The sequence below is a fragment of the Pseudophryne corroboree genome, chromosome 8 (genome assembly GCF_028390025.1).
Source record: "Pseudophryne corroboree isolate aPseCor3 chromosome 8, aPseCor3.hap2, whole genome shotgun sequence".
Taxonomy (NCBI): domain Eukaryota; kingdom Metazoa; phylum Chordata; class Amphibia; order Anura; family Myobatrachidae; genus Pseudophryne; species Pseudophryne corroboree.
In genome coordinates, this window is record NC_086451.1 from 492,748,387 (window position 1) to 492,775,353 (window position 26,967).

A 26,967-nucleotide genomic window follows, 5' to 3' on the forward strand; every position below is an offset into this window, starting at 1 on the left:
CTCCCCCCAGCTCTTTGGCTCAGTCTATCCGATCCCGCATAGTATTATCTTCATCAACTAAAGATATAACTTATTGGTACAACACACTCATCTCATTAGTCCCATACCAAAAGTCTAACGCTCAGAGGAGCTGGGAGGGAGACTTGGGTATTCCCATAGCAGAGGCACAATGGGAGAAATTATACCGTTTAACATTTCGCATGTCTCGCTGTTTAAATCATTCGGAAATGCATGTTAAACTACTGAATAGATTATATCTGACCCCAGACAGACTGCACACCTTTTGGCCCTCCTGCTCACCACTATGCTGGAGAAATTGCGGAGAGATAGGGCATGTATACCATATTTTCTGGTCATGTCCCCTTCTCCAAACTTTCTGGGCAGAAGTATTTACGCTAATAAATAAAGTTCTAGGCCTATCTTTAAGCCCATCCCCAGATCAGGCTCTCCTACATATGTATCCCCTGGAGGTATCATCCTCTCAGAGGTACTTGTTGGGACACATCTGTATCGCAGCAAGGGCAACCCTGGCCCAAGCCTGGAAGCAGGTGGCGGTCCCACCTGTTCTAAAGGTGTTCCATAAAGTTAATTTTCATTATTCTATGGAAACCGAATGTATGCCTTACTCCTCCTCTGCTTCCTCTCCCATGGTGAAATGGTTCCATTGGCATGAATTCGTCACGGAGGGGGAGGGCTCCACCTACATATCACACCCGGGGCAGTCGTCCCCTATACAATTCAGTCTGAATGAGGAACCTTCTACTTCCTGAGTGCTCTTTCTCCCATACTTTCCCCTCTGGTCCTTCTTACTAGACACTACATTTATGATGTTATCAACCGATGCCCACCGGTTTCTTGGAGTAGAGAATCCATATTGAAACACCTATGCGCATTTCAAACTGTTAACATGTCTAGGATACCTGTATACCTACTTAGTGTTATGCTATCTGTTTTATATGTCAGTTGCATTTTATTGACGTGTACATCCCTCCCCACCCTGGTTTTTTTCTGTACCCCCCCTCCCTTTTTTTTCTTTATCCCCTTTTTGCTTTTTGCATTCAATATAAAATTCAATAAAAACTATTGATGTTAAAAAACACTGAGGTATCTTGGGAGTATGGAGGGGGTGGAGGGTTACTAATTTAAATATTTAAATGTGCCTATCCCTGCTAACACCCCGTCCATATCCCAAGAGTACTCCAGTGACCCCTAGTGGATGAAAAAGAAACAGGCACCTACTAGGTTTATTATTTTAGAAAATGCAATATCATGCTTCTATTAATAGTTGATTCCTGTTAAAGACTCCCTACCTGGGTCCATTCACATGTATGCATTCCTCTGGCAAGAGCACAACTTTATTTTTATTATATTAATTTTATGTCCATGCTATTATAGTTTCTAAAATACTACTACTAGTAGGCGCCTATTTCTCCCGACCGTCACATATGTACACTTATATCGGACAAGGGAGAACGCTACAGCACAGGCAGATGGGGGAGGTTTTACAGGCGCAGCCGGCCCAGTTCCATGTTTGCTAGGGCACGCTTACCTCAACACCCACCATGTATAACCATTCAGGCAGTCAACATGTAGATGGACCTTCAATATAGCTAAACAAATAAAACCGAAGATGAGATGTTGGCCTTACAAATAACTGTCCCATCCAAAAGCCCCTGGGCAGCAGCGTAGTGTAAGTCGCCAAGAAGGAGCAAATCACTAGATTCTGCGTGGACTACCGCAGATTAAACGAAGCGACTGTAACGGATACTTATCCCATGAAATAGATTGATGAACTGTTGCACAGGCTACATACCACCGTGGATTTAAGAGGACTGGCATAATTATATGCCCATATGCGCCAGCTACTTTCCAGAGAAATAGAGCGGTCAATACTATGCTCGTGCCGACCTCAATGACATGTTCATCGACAGCTGGAAGAATCACTTGGCACATGTCCATAAAGTTTTAGGACGTATTATCAGGACTGACTATTAGGCTTGGCAAATGACACATGGAAATGGCAGAAGTGCAGTATCTGGGGCATAGGGTAGAAGGAGCCTGCACAGCTAGGAGAAACACTACAATAGCACAGACCATCTAACCAAAGATATGGACTTTCCTAGGTACTGCCAGGTACCACTGCCCCTATCACCAAGTCATTGACTTATCTCACTAAAAAGAAACATGCAAGGGAACCCAGAATGCGAGCAGGGATTTCACCACAATGCCCCCCAAGTGTTAGCTTCCCCCGACTTTCAAAAACGGATCTTGGGACAAACTGCAGCCTTGGAACATGGATTTGTGACAGTGATAAGCCCAGTGGGAGAGGAGGTTCTAAACCACCCAATGACCTTTCTGTCAAGGAAGTTGAAGGGTCGGAAGATGGCATATGCCACCACAGAAAAGGAGTGTACCATTGCTGGTCCCATGGAAGAAACCAAATCTTCTGGTCACATTTCAGAATGAAGAGGAATGTGACAATTGCCAGTGAATATACTGTATTATGTACTGTAAGTTAGTGCAGCAGATATTGTGGGTGAGGGTATAACAGTATATAAGGTTTTGTATGAGTTTTGTTGCCATGTTTGTTTCTGAAATGCCGCATGTGAATTATCTAAGTTGCCATTTCTCCTCCCTCCATCTATACAAGAGTTGTGACATCACAAATAACTCTTTAGGGTTAACATGAGGAGGGAGGCATCATACATACAAGCATACCCCCCTTAACATCAGTCTCTCTCTATTATTCTAGGAAGACGGTACATAGACCTCCTCAGCAACCCCCTACAGCCCCTCACTGGATGCATGGTAATACGGTATCAGCCCGGGAGAGGGGCACATAGACCTCCCCAGCAACCCCCTACAGCCCCTCACTGGATGCATGGTAATATGGTATCAGCCCGGGAGAGGGGCACATAGACCTCCCCAGCAACCCCCTACAGCCCCTCACTGGATGCATGGTAATACGGTATCAGCCCGGGAGAGGGGCACATAGACCTCCCCAGCAACCCCCTACAGCCCCTCACTGGATGCATGGTAATATGGTATCAGCCCAGGGGAGGGGCACATAGACCTCCTCAGCAACCCCCTACAGCCCCTCACTGGATGCATGGTAATACGGTATCAGCCCGGGAGAGGGGCACATAGACCTCCCCAGCAACCCCCTACAGCCCCTCACTGGATGCATGGTAATACGGTATCAGCCCGGGAGAGGGGCACATAGACCTCCCCAGCAACCCCCTACAGCCCCTCACTGGATGCATGGTAATATGGTATCAGCCCGGGGGAGGGGCACATAGACCTCCCCAGCAACCCCCTACAGCCCCTCACTGGGTGCATGGTAATACAGTATCAGCCCCAGGGGGGGCACATAGACCTCCCCAGCAACCCCCTACAGCCCCTCACTGGATGCATGGTAATATGGTATCAGCCCGGGGGAGGGGCACATAGACCTCCCCAGCAATTCCCTACAGCCCCTCACTGGATGCATGGTAATACGGTATCAGCCCAGGGGAGGGGCACATAGACCTCCCCAGCAACCCCCTACAGCCCCTCACTGGATGCATGGTAATACAGTATCAGCCCGGGGGAGGGGCACATAGACCTCCCCAGCAAACCCCTACAGCCACTCACTGGATGCATGGTAATACAGTATCAGCCCGGGGGAGGGGCACATAGACCTCCCCAGTAACCCCCTACAGCCCCTCACTGGATGCATGGTAATATGGTATCAGCCCAGGGGAGGGGCACATAGACCTCCCCAGCAACCCCCTACAGCCCCTCACTGGATGCATGGTAATACAGTATCAGCCCGGGGGAGGGGCACATAGACCTCCCCGGCAAACCCCTACAGCCACTCACTGGATGCATGGTAATACAGTATCAGCCCGGGGGAGGGGCACATAGACCTCCCCAGCAACCCCCTACAGCCCCTCACTGGATGCATGGTAATACGGTATCAGCCCCAGGGGGGGCACATAGACCTCCTCAGCAACCCCCTACAGCCCCTCACTGGATGCATGGTAATACATTATCAGCCCCAGGGGGGGCACATAGACCTCCTCAGCAACCCCCTACAGCCCCTCACTGGATGCATGGTAATACAGTATCAGCCCGGGGGAGGGGCACATAGACCTCCCCAGCAACCCCCTACAGCCCCTCACTGGATGCATGGTAATACAGTATCAGCCCGGGGGAGGGGCACATAGACCTCCTCAGCAACCCCAAACAGCCCCTCACTAAATGCATGGTAATACAGTATCAGCCCGGGGGAGGGGCACATAGACCTCCTCAGCAACCCCAAACAGCCCCTCACTGGATGCATGGTAATACAGTATCAGCCCGGGGGAGGGGCACATAGACCTCCTCAGCAACCCCCTACAGCCCTTCACTGGATGCATGGTAATACAGTATCAGCCCGGGGGAGGGGCACATAGACCTCCCCAGCAACCCCCTACAGCCCCTCACTGGATGCATGGTAATATGGTATCAGCCCAGGGGAGGGGCACATAGACCTCCTCAGCAACCCCCTACAGCCACTCACTGGATGCATGGTAATATGGTATCAGCCCAGGGGAGGGGCACATAGACCTCCTCAGCAACCCCCTACAGCCCCTCACTGGATGGATGGATGGTAATATGGTATCAGCCCAGGGGAGGGGCACATAGACCTCCCCGGCAAACCCCTACAGCCACTCACTGGATGCATGGTAATACAGTATCAGCCCGGGGGAGGGGCACATAGACCTCCCCAGCAACCCCCTACAGCCCCTCACTGGATGCATGGTAATACAGTATCAGCCCCAGGGGGGGCACATAGACCTCCTCAGCAACCCCCTACAGCCCCTCACTGGATGCATGGTAATACAGTATCAGCCCCAGGGGGGGCACATAGACCTCCTCAGCAACCCCCTACAGCCCCTCACTGGATGCATGGTAATACAGTATCAGCCCGGGGGAGGGGCACATAGACCTCCCCAGCAACCCCCTACAGCCCCTCACTGGATGCATGGTAATACAGTATCAGCCCGGGGGAGGGGCACATAGACCTCCTCAGCAACCCCAAACAGCCCCTCACTAAATGCATGGTAATACAGTATCAGCCCGGGGGAGGGGCACATAGACCTCCTCAGCAACCCCAAACAGCCCCTCACTGGATGCATGGTAATACAGTATCAGCCCGGGGGAGGGGCACATAGACCTCCTCAGCAACCCCCTACAGCCCTTCACTGGATGCATGGTAATACAGTATCAGCCCGGGGGAGGGGCACATAGACCTCCCCAGCAACCCCCTACAGCCCCTCACTGGATGCATGGTAATATGGTATCAGCCCAGGGGAGGGGCACATAGACCTCCTCAGCAACCCCCTACAGCCCCTCACTGGATGCATGGTAATATGGTATCAGCCCAGGGGAGGGGCACATAGACCTCCTCAGCAACCCCCTACAGCCACTCACTGGATGCATGGTAATATGGTATCAGCCCAGGGGAGGGGCACATAGACCTCCTCAGCAACCCCCTACAGCCCCTCACTGGATGGATGGATGGTAATATGGTATCAGCCCAGGGGAGGGGCACATAGACCTCCTCAGCAACCCCCTACAGCCCCTCACTGGATGTATGGTAATACAGTATCAGCCCAGGGGAGGGGCACATAGACCTCCTCAGCAACCCCCTACAGCCCCTCACTGGATGCATGGTAATATGGTATCAGCCCGGGGGAGGGGCACATAGACCTCCCCAGCAACCCCCTACAGCCCCTCACTGGATGCATGGTAATATGGTATCAGCCCAGGGGAGGGGCACATAGACCTCCCCAGCAACCCCCTACAGCCCCTCACTGGATGCATGGTAATATGGTATCAGCCCGGGGGAGGGGCACATAGACCTCCCCAGCAACCCCCTACAGCCCCTCACTGGATGCATGGTAATATGGTATCAGCCCGGGGGAGGGGCACATAGACCTCCCCAGCAACCCCCTACAGCCCCTCACTGGATGATGGTAATATGGTATCAGCCCAGGGGAGGGGCACATAGACCTGCTCAGCAACCCCTACAGCCCCTCACTGGATGCATGGTAATATGGTATCAGCCCGGGGGAGGGGCACATAGACCTCCCCAGCAACCCCCTACAGCCCCTCACTGGATGCATGGTAATACAGTATCAGCCCGGGGGAGGGGCACATAGACCTCCTCAGCAACCCCCTACAGCCACTCACTGGATGCATGGTAATATGGTATCAGCCCAGGGGAGGGGCACATAGACCTCCTCAGCAACCCCAAACAGCCCCTCACTGGATGCATGGTAATACAGTATCAGCCCGGGGGAGGGGCACATAGACCTCCTCAGCAACCCCCTACAGCCACTCACTGGATGCATGGTAATACAGTATCAGCCCAGGGGAGGGGCACATAGACCTCCTCAGCAACCCCCTACAGCCCCTCACTGGATGCATGGTAATACAGTATCAGCCCAGGGGAGGGGTACATAGACCTCCCCAGCAACCCCCTACAGCCCCTCACTGGATGCATGGTAATACAGTATCAGCCCGGGGGAGGGGCACATAGACCTCCTCAGCAACCCCCTACAGCCCCTCACTGGATGCATGGTAATACAGTATCAGCCCGGGGGAGGGGCACATAGACCTCCTCAGCAACCCCAAACAGCCCCTCACTGGATGCATGGTAATACAGTATCAGCCCGGGGGAGGGGCACATAGACCTCCTCAGCAACCCCCTACAGCCCTTCACTGGATGCATGGTAATACAGTATCAGCCCGGGGGAGGGGCACATAGACCTCCCCAGCAACCCCCTACAGCCCCTCACTGGATGCATGGTAATATGGTATCAGCCCAGGGGAAGGGCACATAGACCTCCTCAGCAACCCCCTACAGCCCCTCACTGGATGCATGGTAATATGGTATCAGCCCAGGGGAGGGGCACATAGACCTCCTCAGCAACCCCCTACAGCCACTCACTGGATGCATGGTAATATGGTATCAGCCCAGGGGAGGGGCACATAGACCTCCTCAGCAACCCCCTACAGCCCCTCACTGGATGGATGGATGGTAATATGGTATCAGCCCAGGGGAGGGGCACATAGACCTCCTCAGCAACCCCCTACAGCCCCTCACTGGATGTATGGTAATACAGTATCAGCCCAGGGGAGGGGCACATAGACCTCCTCAGCAACCCCCTACAGCCCCTCACTGGATGCATGGTAATATGGTATCAGCCCGGGGGAGGGGCACATAGACCTCCCCAGCAACCCCCTACAGCCCCTCACTGGATGCATGGTAATATGGTATCAGCCCAGGGGAGGGGCACATAGACTTCCCCAGCAACCCCCTACAGCCCCTCACTGGATGCATGGTAATATGGTATCAGCCCGGGGGAGGGGCACATAGACCTCCCCAGCAACCCCCTACAGCCCCTCACTGGATGCATGGTAATATGGTATCAGCCCGGGGGAGGGGCACATAGACCTCCCCAGCAACCCCCTACAGCCCCTCACTGGATGATGGTAATATGGTATCAGCCCAGGGGAGGGGCACATAGACCTGCTCAGCAACCCCTACAGCCCCTCACTGGATGCATGGTAATATGGTATCAGCCCGGGGGAGGGGCACATAGACCTCCCCAGCAACCCCCTACAGCCCCTCACTGGATGCATGGTAATACAGTATCAGCCCGGGGGAGGGGCACATAGACCTCCTCAGCAACCCCCTACAGCCACTCACTGGATGCATGGTAATATGGTATCAGCCCAGGGGAGGGGCACATAGACCTCCTCAGCAACCCCAAACAGCCCCTCACTGGATGCATGGTAATACAGTATCAGCCCGGGGGAGGGGCACATAGACCTCCTCAGCAACCCCCTACAGCCACTCACTGGATGCATGGTAATACAGTATCAGCCCGGGGGAGGGGCACATAGACCTCCCCAGCAAACCCCTACAGCCACTCACTGGATGCATGGTAATACAGTATCAGCCCGGGGGAGGGGCACATAGACCTCCCCAGCAACCCCCTACAGCCCCTCACTGGATGCATGGTAATATGGTATCAGCCCAGGGGAGGGGCACATAGACCTCCTCAGCAACCCCCTACAGCCCCTCACTGGATGCATGGTAATATGGTATCAGCCCAGGGGAGGGGCACATAGACCTCCTCAGCAACCCCCTACAGCCACTCACTGGATGCATGGTAATATGGTATCAGCCCAGGGGAGGGGCACATAGACCTCCTCAGCAACCCCCTACAGCCCCTCACTGGATGGATGGATGGTAATATGGTATCAGCCCAGGGGAGGGGCACATAGACCTCCTCAGCAACCCCCTACAGCCCCTCACTGGATGTATGGTAATACAGTATCAGCCCAGGGGAGGGGCACATAGACCTCCTCAGCAACCCCCTACAGCCCCTCACTGGATGCATGGTAATATGGTATCAGCCCGGGGGAGGGGCACATAGACCTCCCCAGCAACCCCCTACAGCCCCTCACTGGATGCATGGTAATATGGTATCAGCCCAGGGGAGGGGCACATAGACTTCCCCAGCAACCCCCTACAGCCCCTCACTGGATGCATGGTAATATGGTATCAGCCCGGGGGAGGGGCACATAGACCTCCCCAGCAACCCCCTACAGCCCCTCACTGGATGCATGGTAATATGGTATCAGCCCGGGGGAGGGGCACATAGACCTCCCCAGCAACCCCCTACAGCCCCTCACTGGATGATGGTAATATGGTATCAGCCCAGGGGAGGGGCACATAGACCTCCTCAGCAACCCCCTACAGCCACTCACTGGATGCATGGTAATATGGTATCAGCCCAGGGGAGGGGCACATAGACCTCCTCAGCAACCCCAAACAGCCCCTCACTGGATGCATGGTAATACAGTATCAGCCCGGGGGAGGGGCACATAGACCTCCTCAGCAACCCCCTACAGCCACTCACTGGATGCATGGTAATACAGTATCAGCCCAGGGGAGGGGCACATAGACCTCCTCAGCAACCCCCTACAGCCCCTCACTGGATGCATAGTAATATGGTATCAGCCCCAGGGGGGGGGGGGGGCACATAGACCTCCCCAGCAACCCCCTACAGCCCCTCACTGGATGCATGGTAATATGGTACCAGCCAGGGGGAGGGGCACATAGACCTCCCCAGCAACCCCCTACAGCCCCTCACTGGATGCATGGTAATATGGTATCAGCCAGGGGGAGGGGCACATAGACCTCCTCAGCAACCCCCTACAGCTCCAGACTGGATGCATGGTAATATGGTATCAGCCCGGGGGAGGGGCACATAGACCTCCCCAGTAACCCCCTACAGCCCCTCACTGGATGGTTGGTAATATGGTATCAGCCCGGGGGAGGGGCACATAGACCTCCCCAGCAACCCCCTACAGCCCCTCACTGAATGCATGGTAATACAGTATCAGCCCGGGGGAGGGGCACATAGACCTCCCCAGCAACCCCCTACAGCCCCTCACTGGATGCATAGTAATATGGTATCAGCCCGGGGGAGGGGCACATAGACCTCCCCAGCAACCCCCTACAGCCCCTCACTGGATGCATGATAATATGGATCAGCCCGGGGGAGGGGCACATAGACCTCCCCAGTAACCCCCTACAGCCCCTCACTGGATGCATGGTAATATGGTATCAGCCCGGGGGAGGGGCACATAGACCTCCCCAGCAACCCCCTACAGCCCCTCACTGGATGCATGGTAATACGGTATCAGCCTGGGGGAGGGGCACATAGACCTCCCCAGCAACCCCCTACAGCCCCTCACTGGATGCATGGTAATACGGTATCAGCCCGGGGGAGGGGCACATAGACCTCCCCAGCAACCCCCTACAGCCCCTCACTGGATGCATGGTAATACAGTATCAGCCCGGGGGAGGGGCACATAGACCTCCTCAGCAACCCCCTACAGCTCCAGACTGGATGCATGGTAATATGGTATCAGCCCGGGGGAGGTGCACATAGACCTCCCCAGTAACCCCCTACAGCCCCTCACTGGATGGATGGTAATATGGTATCAGCCCGGGGGAGGGGCACATAGACCTCCCCAGCAACCCCCTACAGCCCCTCACTGGATGCATGGTAATACAGTATCAGCCCGGGGGAGGGGCACATAGACCTCCCCAGCAACCCCCTACAGCCCCTCACTGGATGCATAGTAATATGGTATCAGCCCGGGGGAGGGGCACATAGACCTCCCCAGCAACCCCCTACAGCCCCTCACTGGATGCATGATAATATGGATCAGCCCGGGGGAGGGGCACATAGACCTCCCCAGTAACCCCCTACAGCCCCTCACTGGATGCATGGTAATATGGTATCAGCCCGGGGGAGGGGCACATAGACCTCCCCAGCAACCCCCTACAGCCCCTCACTGGATGCATGGTAATACGGTATCAGCCCGGGGGAGGGGCACATAGACCTCCCCAGCAACCCCCTACAGCCCCTCACTGGATGCATGGTAATACGGTATCAGCCCGGGGGAGGGGCATATAGACCTCCCCAGCAACCCCCTACAGCCCCTCACTGGATGCATGGTAATACGGTATCAGCCCGGGGGAGGGGCACATAGACCTCCCCAGCAACCCCCTACAGCCCCTCACTGGATGCATGGTAATATGGTATCAGCCCGGGGGAGGGGCACATAGACCTCCCCAGCAACCCCCTACAGCCCCTCACTGGATGCATGGTAATACGGTATCAGCCCGGGGGAGGGGCACATAGACCTCCCCAGCAACCCCCTACAGCCCCTCACTGGATGCATGGTAATACGGTATCAGCCCGGGGGAGGGCCACATAGACCTCCCCAGCAACCCCCTACAGCCCCTCACTGTATGCATGGTAATACGGTATCAGCCCAGGGGAGGGGCACATAGACCTCCTCAGCAACCCCAAACAGCCCCTCACTGGATGCATGATAATATGGATCAGCCCGGGGGAGGGGCACATAGACCTCCCCAGTAACCCCCTACAGCCCCTCACTGGATGCATAGTAATATGGTATCAGCCCGGGGGAGGGGCACATAGACCTCCCCAGCAACCCCCTACAGCCCCTCACTGGATGCATGGTAATACGGTATCAGCCCGGGGGAGGGGCACATAGACCTCCCCAGCAACCCCCTACAGCCCCTCACTGGATGCATGGTAATACGGTATCAGCCCGGGGGAGGGGCACATAGACCTCCCCAGCAACCCCCTACAGCCCCTCACTGGATGCATGGTAATACAGTATCAGCCCGGGGGAGGGGCACATAGACCTCCTCAGCAACCCCCTACAGCTCCAGACTGGATGCATGGTAATATGGTATCAGCCCGGGGGAGGGGCACATAGACCTCCCCAGTAACCCCCTACAGCCCCTCGATGGATGGTAATATGGTATCAGCCCGGGGGAGGGGCACATAGACCTCCCCAGCAACCCCCTACAGCCCCTCACTGGATGCATGGTAATACAGTATCAGCCCGGGGGAGGGGCACATAGACCTCCCCAGCAACCCCCTACAGCCCCTCACTGGATGCATAGTAATATGGTATCAGCCCGGGGGAGGGGCACATAGACCTCCCCAGCAACCCCCTACAGCCCCTCACTGGATGCATGGTAATACGGTATCAGCCCGGGGGAGGGGCACATAGACCTCCCCAGCAACCCCCTACAGCCCCTCACTGGATGCATGGTAATACGGTATCAGCCCGGGGGAGGGGCACATAGACCTCCCCAGCAACCCCCTACAGCCCCTCACTGGATGCATGGTAATACGGTATCAGCCCGGGGGAGGGGCACATAGACCTCCCCAGCAACCCCCTACAGACCCTCACTGGATGCATGGTAATACGGTATCAGCCCGGGGGAGGGGCACATAGACCTCCCCAGCAACCCCCTACAGCCCCTCACTGTATGCATGGTAATACGGTATCAGCCCAGGGGAGGGGCACATAGACCTCCTCAGCAACCCCAAACAGCCCCTCACTGGATGCATGGTAATATGGTATCAGCCCGGGGGAGGGGCACATAGACCTCCCCAGCAACCCCCTACAGCCCCTCACTGGATGCATGGTAATATGGTATCAGCCCGGGGGAGGGGTACATAGACTTCCCCAGCAACCCCCTACAGCCCCTCACTGGATGCATGGTAATACAGTATCAGCCCGGGGGAGGGGCACATAGACCTCCCCAGCAACCCCCTACAGCCCCTCACTGGATGCATGGTAATATGGTAGCAGCCCGGGGGAGGGGCACATAGACCTCCCCAGCAACCCCCTACAGCCCCTCACTGGATGCATGGTAATACAGTATCAGCCCAGGGGAGGGGCACATAGACCTCCCCAGCAACCCCCTACAGCCCCTTACTGGATGCATAGTAATATGGTATCAGCCCCAGGGGGGGGGGCACATAGACCTCCCCAGCAACCCCCTACAGCCCCTCACTGGATGCATGGTAATATGGTATCAGCCAGGGGGAGGGGCACATAGACCTCCCCAGATACCCCCTACAGCCACTCACTGGATGCATGGTAATACGGTATCAGCCCGGGGGAGGGGCACATAGACCTCCCCAGCAACCCCCTACAGCCCCTCACTGGATGCATGGTAATATGGTATCAGCCCGGGGGAGGGGCACATAGACCTCCCCAGCAACCCCCTACAGCCCCTCACTGGATGCATGGCAATACGGTATCAGCCCGGGGGAGGGGCACATAGACCTCCCCAGCAACCCCCTACAGCCCCTCACTGGATGCATGGTAATACGGTATCAGCCCGGGGGAGGGGCACATAGACCTCCCCAGCAACCCCCTACAGCCCCTCACTGGATGCATGGTAATACAGTATCAGCCCGGGGGAGGGGCACATAGACCTCCTCAGCAACCCCCTACAGCTCCAGACTGGATGCATGGTAATATGGTATCAGCCCGGGGGAGGGGCACATAGACCTCCCCAGTAACCCCCTACAGCCCCTCACTGGATGGATGGTAATATGGTATCAGCCCGGGGGAGGGGTACATAGACCTCCCCAGCAACCCCCTACAGCCCCTCACTGGATGCATGGTAATACAGTATCAGCCCGGGGGAGGGGCACATAGACCTCCTCAGCAACCCCAAACAGCCCCTCACTGGATGCATGGTAATACGGTATCAGCCCGGGGGAGGGGCACATAGACCTCCCCAGCAACTCCTACAGCCCCTCACTGGATGCATGGTAATATGGTATCAGCCCGGGGGAGGGGCACATAGACCTCCCCAGCAACCCCCTACAGCCCCTCACTGGATGCATGGTAATACAGTATCAGCCCGGGGGAGGGGCACATAGACCTCCTCAGCAACCCCAAACAGCCCCTCACTGGATGCATGGTAATATGGTATCAGCCCAGGGGAGGGGCACATAGACCTCCTCAGCAACCCCCTACAGCCACTCACTGGATGCATGGTAATACAGTATCAGCCCGGGGGAGGGGCACATAGACCTCCTCAGCAACCCCCTACAGCCCCTCACTGGATGCATGGTAATATGGTATCAGCCCGGGGGAGGGGCACATAGACCTCCTCAGCAACCCCAAACAGCCCCTCACTGGATGCATGGTAATACGGTATCAGCCCGGGGGAGGGGCACATAGACCTCCCCAGCAACTCCTACAGCCCCTCACTGGATGCATGGTAATATGGTATCAGCCCGGGGGAGGGGCACATAGACCTCCCCAGCAACCCCCTACAGCCCCTCACTGGATGCATGGTAATATGGTATCAGCCCGGGGGAGGGGCACATAGACCTCCTCAGCAACCCCAAACAGCCCCTCACTGGATGCATGGTAATATGGTATCAGCCCAGGGGAGGGGCACATAGACCTCCTCAGCAACCCCCTACAGCCCCTCACTGGATGCATGGTAATACAGTATCAGCCCGGGGAGGGGCACATAGACCTCCTCAGCAACCCCCTACAGCCCCTCACTGGATGCATGGTAATACAGTATCAGCCCGGGGAGGCATCATCAGAGTCAGCTTTATTGGCGTGTGTGTGTGTTTGTGTGTGTGGGGGGGGGGGGGAGGGGGGGGGGGGGGGAGGACGGCAAGTAAAGTCACACAGATAGGTATAACGTAGGGACACGTTAGTTACATGTACGTCTAGTCAGTCAATGTTCAGGAGTTCAGCAGGTGGGACGCTTGGAGAAAGAAACTTTTGAGGCTTCTGGTGGACCTGGTAGGGACGGCCCTGTAACGCCTGCCTGGAGGAGGCAAGTTACACATGCTGTGGCCGGGGTGTAGCTGGTCCTTTACTATCTTCGTTGCCCGCTTTTTAGCTCTGGACAGATACAGGTCCTGGACTGAGGGAAGTCGGCCCGATCATCTTCTCTGCGGTTCTGACCACCTTTTGGAGCCTGCATCTGTCCCTCGCGCTGGCGGAGCTGTACCATACGAGTATCGAGAAGCACAGTACCGACTCCACAATCGCGGAGTAGAAGAGGAGCAGAAGCTTCTGTGGGATGTTGAACTTCCTTAGTTCCTGGGAGATTGTGGTCCCTAGAAACTTGAAACTAGCGATACCACACAGAATAAGGGAGACACAGGGGGCACAGAATAAGGGAGCCAAGGGAGAACAGGGGTAATTGTACTGCCACTGACAATCTGTCAGAGTGCTGCCTCCTGAGGACATTGTGTGGAAACATCACATCTGAACTAGGGGATTTTGGTAATTAATCTGCCAATTGTTTCAGTATCTTTTAGGCCCAGACTGATCAAGCCATGGGGAGTGATAAATTGCACGCTGCTAAAGCACCAGCAAATCAGCTCCTAACTGCCATGTTACAGGCTGTGATTGAAAAATGACAGTGAGGAGCTGATTGGTTGGTACTTTATCACCATGCCTATCACTCTCTAAGGCTTGATAAATCTGGGCACAAGTGTGATATTGGTGCATTATAACGCTACCTTAAAAATACAAAAAAGCTGCATCTTCTTTCTTGTCGTGAAAAGAAGGAATTGCAATTCAATAAATAAAAATGTAAATAAAAACATTTATACATTAAGCTAAAACAAATAGGTTAAATACAAAATGGTTTTTTCCTAAGTGCACAATTGCACCTTCTAGTTGGGCGTACATCTGATTCTAACGTCTACATCCATACTCACTCAGCCGGGAGAGGAATTGGACTGGAATCAAACTGAGACCCCATCTGCTCTATTAGATTCAGCTTCCACTTCCGCCTCTGTAACTGGAAAATAAAACGAGACCGTTCTGTGAGACGTTCTCCTCCACTGGACATAGGGCCTTATTCAGAGCTGCACGCAGTCGCTGCATTCACGTGCAAGGCCGCGCCCAAAGGGTCTGCGGAAGGATACCATTGCATAGCTATTGGCAGGCGACGGGCGTCCGGGGGGCGGAGGTGCTGCATTGAGGGTGAGGAGAGCAGGAAACGCAGGTGTGTCATGACTGTTTTCAGGGCGGGCTGATGACGTTGCCGGCTTTTCCTGAGATAGGAAACATGGCGCCGGACCACCTGTGTATGCAGCCAAGCTGCACAGGCAAGGATAAACCTCTATTTGATGCGATCACAATTGAATTGCGCTTGCAATTGTGGGGCTGCGCAACACATGCTGGGCGGCCCCCATCATGTGATTTCAGTGGCTGCAGATTTTGCTACAATAGCAAAACTCTGAATAACCCACAGAATCTTTATACAGGGAGCCCACTGGGACGGTGTTACAATACACGAAGGGGGGTATCCAATTAGCGGCAATCATCCCCCCCCCCCCTTTTTTGGTCTTCCCCCTATCCAATTAAGCCCATTTTTCCAGCTGAAAGAAAACAAACATTTTTTTTGTGTGAAAAATACATAGAATCCGCAAAAAGCCGTGGACCTATGTACTCTTGGGGAATTTCATGGAAAAAAGGGCACTTATCCCCCATAAACGCCGGCATCGGGGCTATCTGGACAGCACCATCAGCGGTAAGTAGCCGTGGTAATTCTAATAGGATGCCGCTCTAAGGGGTTTGTCAGAAAAAAACTGGCGTACTGGGGGCCACCCAGCACATTCAATTGTGATCACATTGAAAAAACCTCAGAGGATGAACACAACATGGCAGCGTAGGCAGGAGCACCACCATGTTTCCAATCCCAGGCGACACCATCGGCCATCCCCGAAAACGCCCATGACACGCCTGCGTTTCCTAGTGTACTCCCTCCCAAAGCTTCACCTCCGCCTCCGGAAGCACGACAGTTGTTCGGCTGTTTACGATGTTTTCGCCCATCTGTAACAGGGTCCGAATAAGGCCCAGAGACTACAAAGGTTTTATACCTCAAACTTCCAAAAATTATATTCGCATTATAATGGGATTTTTGTACCTACAGTTAAAACCTTTTCTCCAATTCTATCTGTGGGACATTGGTGCGCATGGGTGCTCGAGAAGACCGTAGGAGCTGGCACTTACTTAGACTAGTATAACTTTAAGAGTGTAGTGCCCAACCTCCGCAACACATGGTCTGCAGTAAAACCTCAAAGGTAGCCCTACAACATACACAGTGTAACTTACAAACCAATGAACAAAAAACGCAGTGTCCCCCAGACGGAATCAGAGAAAAGGATCTTTGGGGGTCATTCAGACCCAATCGCACGCTAGCTTTTTTTGCAGCAGTACGATCGGGTCTGAACTGCGCATGCGTATGTTCCGCAATGCGCAGGCACGACGGCTGCCGGCAACAGGGATCACCAGACAGCGATGGATCTAACGAAGAAAGCGATCGCAAGAAGGTTGACAGGAAGAGGCCATTTGTGGGTGTCAACTGACCATTTTTAAAGAGTGTCCGGGCGAACGCAGGCGTGTCCAGCCATTTCAAGGGAGGGTTCCTGACGTCAGCTCTAGGCCGGATCATCGCAGCGGCTAGCTCTCTGTACCCTTGCACAGCGTTTACCCCCTCACCCTATAGGCGGCAACTACCTGATCGCAGCACTGCAAAAAACCGCCTGCGTGCGTTCAGGTCTGAATCACCCCCTTTGTACAGTAAGTTTTCTGATCTGGGGGACATGGGACGTTCAAGAGCGGCCTCCAAGGTCTGATTGCTCAAGCGATCTGGATATGGGAATCTGCTTCAAAATTGTTGTGGAAGGAGGAATTAGATCCAGATACCGCACTAAGGCATTCTATAGCTTTGTCTGAGCTCTGGGCTATACAGTCTCTCTGGGTCAATTATATTCTTCTGGGGTTCTTACGTCATTTTACACAGTTCTCTAAGGGTCCTTTAGTTATTGAAGACTCCCCTAAAAAAAAGTCCTTAATGTCTATAGATTCATATAGGATGCGGTCTTATAATAAGAAATCACCATTCGGAGGAGCTATCGGCCCTTAGTAAATTTGGAGACTGATGTGGTGGCTGTACGGGAAGGAGAGTGGAGATTAGCTTTAGAGAGTCCTCTATATCTAGTCATATTTAACAAACACAACTGTTTCTGTTGCACAAGGTATATCTCACCCTAGTACGTCCGTGTGGATCTGAGGGTCCGGAAACTCCCTAATGTCCTAAATGTGGGCTTGCCGTAGTTCCATTCTTGCCCTCACGTATCATTGTTGTGGAATCAGGTTATAGTGGTTAATCTCCTGGAGCCCCATGGGCTGTAGTCACATTAACAGTACGTTTATTGGGTATAATTCAAGTAGGTTTACTAAACAATGGGCACGATTCAATTCGAAGACAGTTGAATAGCGGTGGAAATGAGCTCCCGGGGCTATTCAATACAGCGCCCTGTGACACCCAACGACGGGATTTCTTCTCGCACCTTTGGAAGGGTGCGAGCAAAAATCTGACAAAAGTGCCGGCACAATGCTGATTTCTGCCCTTAGCGCAGCGGAAACAGCGTCGCACCGGGCACTTAAGTCGGAGAATGCCAGTTCTTCCAACAATGAACCGCCCCGGAAGCCAATTCCCAGCACTATTCAACTCTCTCCGAATTGAATCGTGCCCAATATGTTTTGAAGGGTTCAGTATGATTTACCAGCGAATGGGATGCCGGCTGTCAATATCGCGATACCGGCATTTCACCCGCAAGAAAGCCAGCAGCAGGGCGAGCGCAAAGAGTGCCCATGTGGGCTCGGTGGCTCGCCAGAGGATCTATTCCCACTCTACGGGTGTTGTGGATGCCCACAAGTGGGAATAGTCCTGTTGCGCCGGGATCCCGACAGCCGGCAAATTAAACACATCCCATTCTGAATATGTGTAGTTTAGCTAAAGTAAGTATTGCTAGAACTTCGATGGCTCATAGGGTCCAATATTAAACCAATGGATCTTGCTGGTTAATATCATTGCAAATGAGAAATCTACGTACTGGATACGGCCAGAAACGCAGAATCTACGTGTAACAAGGTCTGCCCTAAATCTAAGTCATTCTCTGATGTTACAGATATGCCTATTGCTTAGTCTGTTTTATAGGGATAAGGAGACAGAATAATGTAATCCTATGGAACGTGGATGATCTGAGTGGAGGAATAAATCGCTTCAGCTTAACAAACCTTGTTTTCTGGAAATATGATGAGGGTGCACTATAATTTTTCCTTTTTCTTTTTTCTCTCCCCATTTCTTTTTTTATGGGGTACGTTTGTTGGAGGATATTAGTGTATTGTATGTAAAACTTTCCTTAAAAAATATTAAGCTAAAAAAAAAAAAAATGCCCCTAGGGAAGGGTACGCTAAAAAAATAATAAATAAAAATGTTTTTTCGCAAAACCTTCTGTCTGAAAGTAGTATCCTTGGATGTGAACACCGGAAACCAGTAAAATCTGGAAACGCTGTGGACAAAGAACCAGGTGGCCGCACAACACAACTGCTTCGCAGAAGCCCTTGCTCTACAGCCAGGGAAGCACTTACCGCCCTGGTAAAGTGTGCCGACACCCATTCTAGCCCCACACCAGAGTAAGCCTGGGGGATAATAGAGAGGATAGACAATAGAGCAATAGTCTGCTTACAAGCCGGACAACCATGCTTATTCACATAAAGCCCCAGGAAAGTAACAAGGCGGTCCTGTCCAAATACTGGCAAAGGGCCCAGACAACATCCAAAAGAGCCAAACCTTCCGGATCTCTGGAAGGAGGATAGAAAATAGGAAGAACAATCTCCTAGTTAATGTGAAAATACATAACTTTTGGTTGTAATGATGGAATAATACGCAATACCGCCTGATCCTTATGCAAGACGAGAAATCTGACTTGTAAGACAAGGCCCCATGCTCATGAACATGCTGGGATGTCGCAATGGCCATCAGGAAAAACTTGATCTAAACTGAATCCAAAGGTTCAAATTGAGCCTTTTGAAGTGCCAACAAGAGCAGATTCAGATCCTGTGGTGCCACTGGAAAGACAAAAAGAGGCTGATACTGCAAAACACCCTGCAAAGACGTACGATCCTCTGGGAGGAGAACCAACCTGCTTTGAAAGTAAGCGAATGCACCTTCAGCAAACTCAGGCAAAAACTCGCCTCCAAACCAACCTGAAGGAAAGCAAGGAATAAGGAAAGCCAAAAAGAACTATGGAACCCATTCCTTCCACACCACAGATGTAAATCCTCCACACTATGTAGTTTCTAGCAGAAACAGGTTTCCTGGCTCACAACATGGTCTGTATGACACTGGAAGAGAAAACCTTTAGCCTTCAGGATACTGGCTTTAATAGCCACGTCATTAACACCAGCCGAGAAAAGTCCTGGTGTAGAAACAGATCTTGTTGCAACAGATCTAGTCACAAAGGTATGCGCCAACCTGGATCCATGGGCAGTTTGAGAACATCAGTGTACCAGGACAACCGTGGCCCATTTGGAACCACAAGAATCACTGGCGTCTCAGGAGAGATCAAATTCATTTGACAATGCGAGGCAACATTGGAAACATCAAAGAAACAGTCATGGCTTCCACCACAATGTGCTTGGATACCTGATCCAAAACACAAAACAGAGGATCCTTGCAGTTGTGGCGAGATGCCATGAGGTCCACCTCTGGCTGACCCTCCCCCCCTGAACTAATTAGGTGAATACCACTAACTGAAGAGACCACTCCCAAGGCAAAAGTCTGGGAAAGTCTGCCTTCCAATTGTCCACCCTTGGAATGAACAAGGATGATATTTCTGGCATGAACATCTCCACCCAAGATAATATCCAAGCCGCTTCCACCATTGTCCTGGCACTCCGGGTACCCCCCCTGATGGTTGACATAAGCTAACGCTGTAACATTGTCCAGGTCATCACTGAACCCTGACCAACCCCACAAAATCTGACACTGAAAATCCTGTGAGTGGAACCTGGCATTCTTGACAGCCTTGGTGGTTCAGTTCATCTTCCCCAGCAATTGCATGCATAACCGGACTGATGGACACTCCAAGGCCAGAACTCTCTGTCCCACTGCTGGAAAGGAACAGATTTTCACTGGTGGAGGGAACACCTGCTGAAGGCTGGTACTGAAGCTCAAGCTCAGAAACAGCAATCACTGACAGGGTACCAGACTAGACTTAAAGTTCAGGAACCACCCATGCTCCTGCAACAACTGAACTGAAAGGAGGGAAGGAACCTTAGACTTCTGCCCAGGAATGTAACCACAGAGCCCATCTACCAGAAATAGCCGTCCCAGATACCCTGGATGCCCCCTGTTACGCATCCTGTGTCACCTAACTAACGTACTCCACAGCGTCTTGGAGTTATTCTGCTAAATCCAGCAAATCTTCCTTAGAAGGATTTGTCTGAAGTACAGCAAGAAGCTGGTATAACCAATTCTCCATGGCTCTAGCCACCATGGGCCAAATAGACACCCCCACACCCATAAAAACAAATAGGATTTTAATTACCTACCAGTAAATCCTTTTCTCGTAGTCCATAAGGGATATTGAGGTCTTAGTACGATGGGGTCCAAAGGAGCTGGTGCACTTTTCGATTTCTTCAACTGGGTGTGCTGGCTCCTCCCCTCTATGCCCCCTCCTACAGCCAGTCTAGATAAAACTGTGGGCGAAAGGAGAATGGACATACTTGAGAGAAGGATCAGAACTGTAACGAGTGGTGAGAATTTACACCAGCACACCACAACATAACTGACCAGCAACAGCTGTGAACAACAACTGCAGCAACAGCTGAACAGGTAAACTTTTACAACATGAAAACCTGCAGACAAGTCAACGCACTGAAGCGGGCACCCAGTTGGCGGCACAAAGGGAGGCTGTATGTGAAGTATCCCTTGCAAGAAGGTCTGAACTTCTGGCAACATTTCCAACTTTTTTGGAAGAAAATTGAGAGGGCTGAAATCTGGACCTTAAGGGAATCCAGACGTAAGCCCATATCCGCTCCAGCCTGGAGTAAACGTAAGAAACTTCCCAAGTGAAAATCTGCCGGAGAATACTTGCGCTCCTCAGACCAGGAGACATATCTTCTCCAGATATGATTACAGTGTCATGACGTCACAGGTTTTCTGGCCTGAACCATGGTTGTAATAACCTTCTTGGAAAGACCCTTGTGAGCTAGGATGTTCCGCTCAACCGCCATGTCGTCAAACCACCGTATGTCCGGGTAGACGAGCAGTCCTTGTTGTAGAAGATCTCTTCTCAGTGGTAGAGGCCAAGGGTCTACAACGGACATGTCCAGAAGATCCGCGTACCATGCCCTCCGAGGCCAGTCTGGGGCAATCAGAATTGCCTGGACTCTGATGCTTGATTCTCTTCAGTACCCTTGGGTCGCAACGGAATCGGAGGAAACCGGTTGACCAACTTGTAAGGCCACTGGATTGTCAGAGCATCCACTGTTACCGCCTGCGGGTCCCTGGTACTCAAACAATACCGGCGAAGCTTTTTGTTGAGCCGAGACACCATCAGGTCGATTGGTGATCTGCCGAAACACTTGTGGGAGGAGGCTCCACTCTCCTGGGTGTAGGTCGTGACGACTTAGGAAGTCCGCATCCCAGTTGTCCACTCCCGGAATATAGATGGCGGATATTGCTCTTGCGTTTCTTTCTGCCCAGAGGAGGATCCTCGACACTTCTCTCATGCAGGCTCTGCTTTTTGTTCCTCCCTGTCGATTGATGTATGTATGTGGCGTTGTCCGACTGAACTCGAATGGCCTGATCTCTGAGTAGAGGCCTGGAGCAGATCACTGTAGATTGCCCAGAGTTCCAAATGTTGATTGGAAGTAGAGCTTCGTGGGCTGACCACCAGCCCTGGAACTGAGCTCCTCGGGTGACAGCTCTCCATCCTCTAAGACCTGCGTCTGCAGAGAGGAGAATCCAATCATGAATCCCGAAACTTCGACCCTTCAGTAGGTTTGATGGCTGCAGCCACCACAGGAGGGAGATTGTGGCCTGAGGTGATAGGCGTATGATCCGATGCATTTGAAGATGTGAACCAGACCACTTGCTCAGGAAATCCAATTGAAATGTTCTGGCATGGAACCTTCCGTATTGGATTGCCTCGTATGAGGCTACCATCTTTCCCAGCAATCTTATGCAAAGATGGATGGAAATCTGATTCGGCCGTAGAACCGCTCGGACCATCTCCTGGAGCGTTGCTGCCTTGTCCTCTGGAATGAATACTTTCTGAGCCACTGTATCCAGAAACATTCCCAGGAACAGGAACCGCTGAGTAAGCTCCAGGTGGGACTTCTGTAAATTTAGGATTCACCCATGATGTGACAGAAGCTGGATAGTGCGGTCTATATTGAGCAACAGCAGCTCCCTGGATTTCACCTTTATCAAAAGATCGTCTAGGTAAGGGACAATATCATCTCCGCCATCACCTTCGTGAAGACCCTCGGAGCTGTGGACAGGCCAAAGGGTAGCGCCTGGAACTGGCAGTGATCGTTCAGCAGGGCAAACCGTAGGTAAGCCTGGTGAGGTGGCCAAATCGGGATATGGAAATAAGCATCCTTTACATCCAGCGAAACCATGAACTCCTGTTCTTCCAGACCCAAAATCACTGCTCGCAAGGATTCCATATTGAACTTAAAAACCTTTAGGTAAGGGTTCAAGGATTTTAGATACAGAATGGGCCTTACCAAACCATCCGCTTTCGGTACCACAAACAGGTTGGAGTAGTAACCCTTTCCCTGTTGATGAAGTGGTACTGGAACAAAGACTTGGCACTGGACCAACATCAGGATGGCCTGTTGCAGTGTAACTCACGTAACCTCCAAAACTGGTAAACCGGATATGAAAAATCGTTGGGGAGGAGCGTTGTCGAACTCCAGCTTGTAGCCCTGAGAAACTAGTTCCTTTACCCAGGCATCCTGGCAGGATCTTTCCCAGATGCTGCTGAAGTGACGCAACCGAGCTCCCACCTAGAGATATCCTCGGGGTGGGGGAACACTGTCATGCCGAGGCCTTGGTGGAAGCAGAGCTGGCACTCTGTTCCTGAGAACCTGCAGCAGCAGGTTTTCTTGTCTTGCCTCTGGTTCCTCTCGCAGCGCGAGAGGCGCCTCTTGCTCTTGACCTAAAGCCAGGGGTCCGAAAGGACTGTGTAGATGGCCCCGGATAGGAGCGCCTAGCCGGTGGGGCCCCACAGGGGAGAAACGTGGATTTCCCAGCCGTAACATTAGAAATCCAAGTATCCAACTAGACCCTGAATAGCCCCTCTCCTGAGAAATGAAGAGACTCCACAACACTGAGCTTGGAATCTGCATCAGCAATCCACTGACACAGCCACAAAGCTCTGTGTGCAGACACTGCCATGGCAGTAGTACTAGCATCAATAGCGCCCATCTCCTTGATAGAATCACACAAGACGCGAGCAGTATCCTGAATGTGTTTTATCAGTGTGACCATATTCACCAGAGACATATCCCCCGCGAGGCCCTCTTGAATCTGGCCTGTCCAGGTGTGAATGGCGTGTGTCATACAGCAGCCCGTGTGTCATACAGCAGCCCGTGTGTCATACAGCAGCCCGTGTGTCATACAGCAGCCCGCTTTCACAGGTCTTTGTGATATACCCGCTGCTGTGTAAGTAGACTTTAATGTAGTCTCTCTTTTCCTATACCCAGGGTCCTTTAAGGTAGAGGTGCCAGGGACTGGTAATGCCACCTTTTTAGAGAGGCGTGAGACTGATACGTTTACAGCTGGGGAATCTTTTCCATTTTCTCCGGATGGCATGAGAAATTGGGAAGTGCTTAGAAAGTGCCATGTCACCTGGAATTTCCTATCTGGGTTTTTCCAGGCTAACTTACACATGTCATCTAATTCCTTAGAATCAGGGAAAGTGACACTAACCTTTTTCTGGGAGGAGAAGGGTTAATGCGGTGTTGCATCGTCTTCCATGGGGATTTTTTAATACATCCCTGATAGCACGTATGAGGGGTTCAATGCCCTGTGCTGGAGAGGAATCCTCTGTAATAGGGTCCAGTTCCTCCCCCTTCTCCAGTCCCTCTTCATCAGTTTCAGAAAATAGTTCTGGAAGCCCACATTTATGTGTCCCTGAACTAGGGAGGGGAGTCTGCTACAGACTGCTGCAGCGGTTGTGTCGTTTGACTATTAGCAGGGAGCTGAGAAGACATCTCAGCCATCATGGTTTTTATAGAACCTAACCTGAACCTCCCCACCAGCATCCTCACTAACTTGGGAGGACTGACTACATTGTTCACATGAGAGGGAACCAGCCACGGAGGGAGAGAATCTGGTATTACATACTTTACATAACTGGTGTTCTACAATGTTTACAGGAGACAAAACACTCACACACAAATACACAGACAAGTATATAGCAGCCTTCCCAGACTGGTATGCGAGTAGGAGACAGAGAGAAAAGACCAGCACACCCAAGCCTAGCAGAATCCGTAAGACTGCAGGTGCACAATTCAAACACTACCAATTTATTAATAATAATCACTGCACTCAAATTTTTTTTGCATATTTATGGCCATAAGTAACAGCTTGCCCACCGCGTCCAGTTAACCTCATTAGTCGGGCAAGTCCCTAACATTTCGGGGGGGGTTGGAGGGGTACAAATCTAGGGCGCAGGACACCCCAAGATAAAGTAGCTGAGTGACCCCAGGGCAACACTAAAGTGAAAAATTATATAGTGAAAATAGGTTAGTGAGAGAGGCTGCTGAAGACAGCAGGGGTAAATCAGTGAGAGATAACGAGGTGAGAAGTAAAGTAGTGAGAGATAAACTATTTCTCGCCTCGTTATCTCTCACTGATTTACCCCTGCTGTCTCTCACTAACCTATTTTCACTATATAATTTTTCACTTTAGTGTTGCCCTGGGGTCACTCATCTACTTTATCTTGGGGTGTCCTGCGCCCTAGATTTGTACACCCCCCCCGAAATGTTAGGAACTTGCCCGACTAATGAGGTTACCTGGACGCGGTGGGCAAGCTGTTACTTATGGCCATAAATATGCAAAAAACCTCACTCAAAATGCAAAATTTTATTGCAATGATTATTATTAATAAATTGGTAGTGTTTGAATTGTGCACCTGCAACCTTTGTCTTGCAGTATGCAGTACTACTGAAAGGTCTCCGCAGGGCCGCACCTCTCATTACCGGTACGCACCCCAGGACCCCTCCCCTGTATTCCGTAAGACACCAGGCTGTATATATCACAGTGTAACACCGCAGTTGTGTCCTTTTAAGGACTCTACAGCATGTACAATAGCGGCTCTCCCCCTTATTTACACCCTTGTACCAGTTTCCTGCGTATACTGAGTAATGTGGAGGAGCTGTGTGCCTTGTCACTGCAGCTGTAAGCAGAGGAAGGCACCAAGAAGCCGCTGGTCCCACTCTGAGTTAGCTCCGCCCCCTGTAATGGAAGCCGGAGCTAGTCACATATTTATACTGGCAAGAGTCTCCTTTTTGTGTAAAACGCAGTGTAAGCACCTGTGTTAACAAACCGCTGGCTAGTTTACACAGGGGGGCTATGGGATTCCACTGGGAGGGGGTCCAGATGCCGCCCCTGCGATTTTTGCCGCACCAAGAACCGGGGGATCCCCCTAGTGGGTCCCCCGGTTTGTACTCGCCACTCTTCTCACCTTCAGGCGGTGTTAAGGGTGTGCGGCGTGCTGCGATTGCGTTCGCTAAGGCGCCGTGCCCGCGGTACAACAACCTCTCAGGGAGGTGGTCCTGCAGCGGGGAAGCGGCCCTGACACCTTGCAGAGGCCGGTGACCGTCACCCCCCCCCAAACTCCCATGCTGCAGGTATACTGTCGCCCAAACTGCAAACCGAAAATAATAAACGTTTAAATTAAACAGAGAAATATTCCTCTGGAGCTGCAAAGTGCGTCCTCTCCTGAGGGAATATTTTTCTGATCTGTCTGTGGGAGGAGCATAGAGGGGAGGAGCCAGCACACCCAGTGAAGAAATTTAAAGTGCACTGGCTCCTTTGGACCCCATCGTACTAAGACCCCAGTATCCCTTATGGATGCTAGAGAAACAGATGGAAGGAACACCTCCAGCTATTTGTCTAACGGGTCCCTAAAGGATGCCAATACTGGGACTGGGAGAGCGGGGGTCTTGGCCAAACGTCCAACCGAAGCATCCACCTTAGGAGACTGCTACGTTCAGCACGTGAACCACAGGCAGCGTATAATGAGAAGAAAACGTTCAGGGTACCGCTCATTTTTATTATCCAGTGCTCTTAAAGCGTCTTCAATAAAAATCAGAGATCTGAAGAGGATGGAGAAGTAACCGTTTTATTTTCCTTACGCAGCGTCTGCTGAAGAATCCTAAGACTGACAGCAGTAATCAGAATCTCAATTCCTTGACCACATTATCCTGAAGAGGAAAGACATCTAGAAGCGAACCCTCCGCCTGCAGATCTCCAAAGGAATCTGGGGGGAGTCCCGGTAACAATGAATAGACTTGTGATCTGGGAGGCCCAATGTGCCATGGAATGAATTCATCAGGCTCCGAGAAAGCGTGCTGCCCCTGGAAGTCCTGTGCATGCACCGGGATAGCGTCAGCCATCAATAAAACGGAATACATATGATATCCGCTCGCCACAGG

General features: G+C 52.3%; 1 protein-coding gene across 1 annotated transcript in view; it reads right to left on the bottom strand.

The window, feature by feature from the left end:
* The window catches only part of LOC134949702 (surfeit locus protein 1), a 359,947-nt gene that overhangs the window by 270,477 nt on the left and 62,503 nt on the right, over positions 1 to 26,967 (bottom strand). The window contains exon 4 of the mRNA XM_063938459.1: positions 15,153 to 15,235. Coding sequence (XP_063794529.1) covers positions 15,153 to 15,235 — 83 coding nt within the window. The remainder of the gene's footprint in view (positions 1 to 15,152; positions 15,236 to 26,967) is intronic.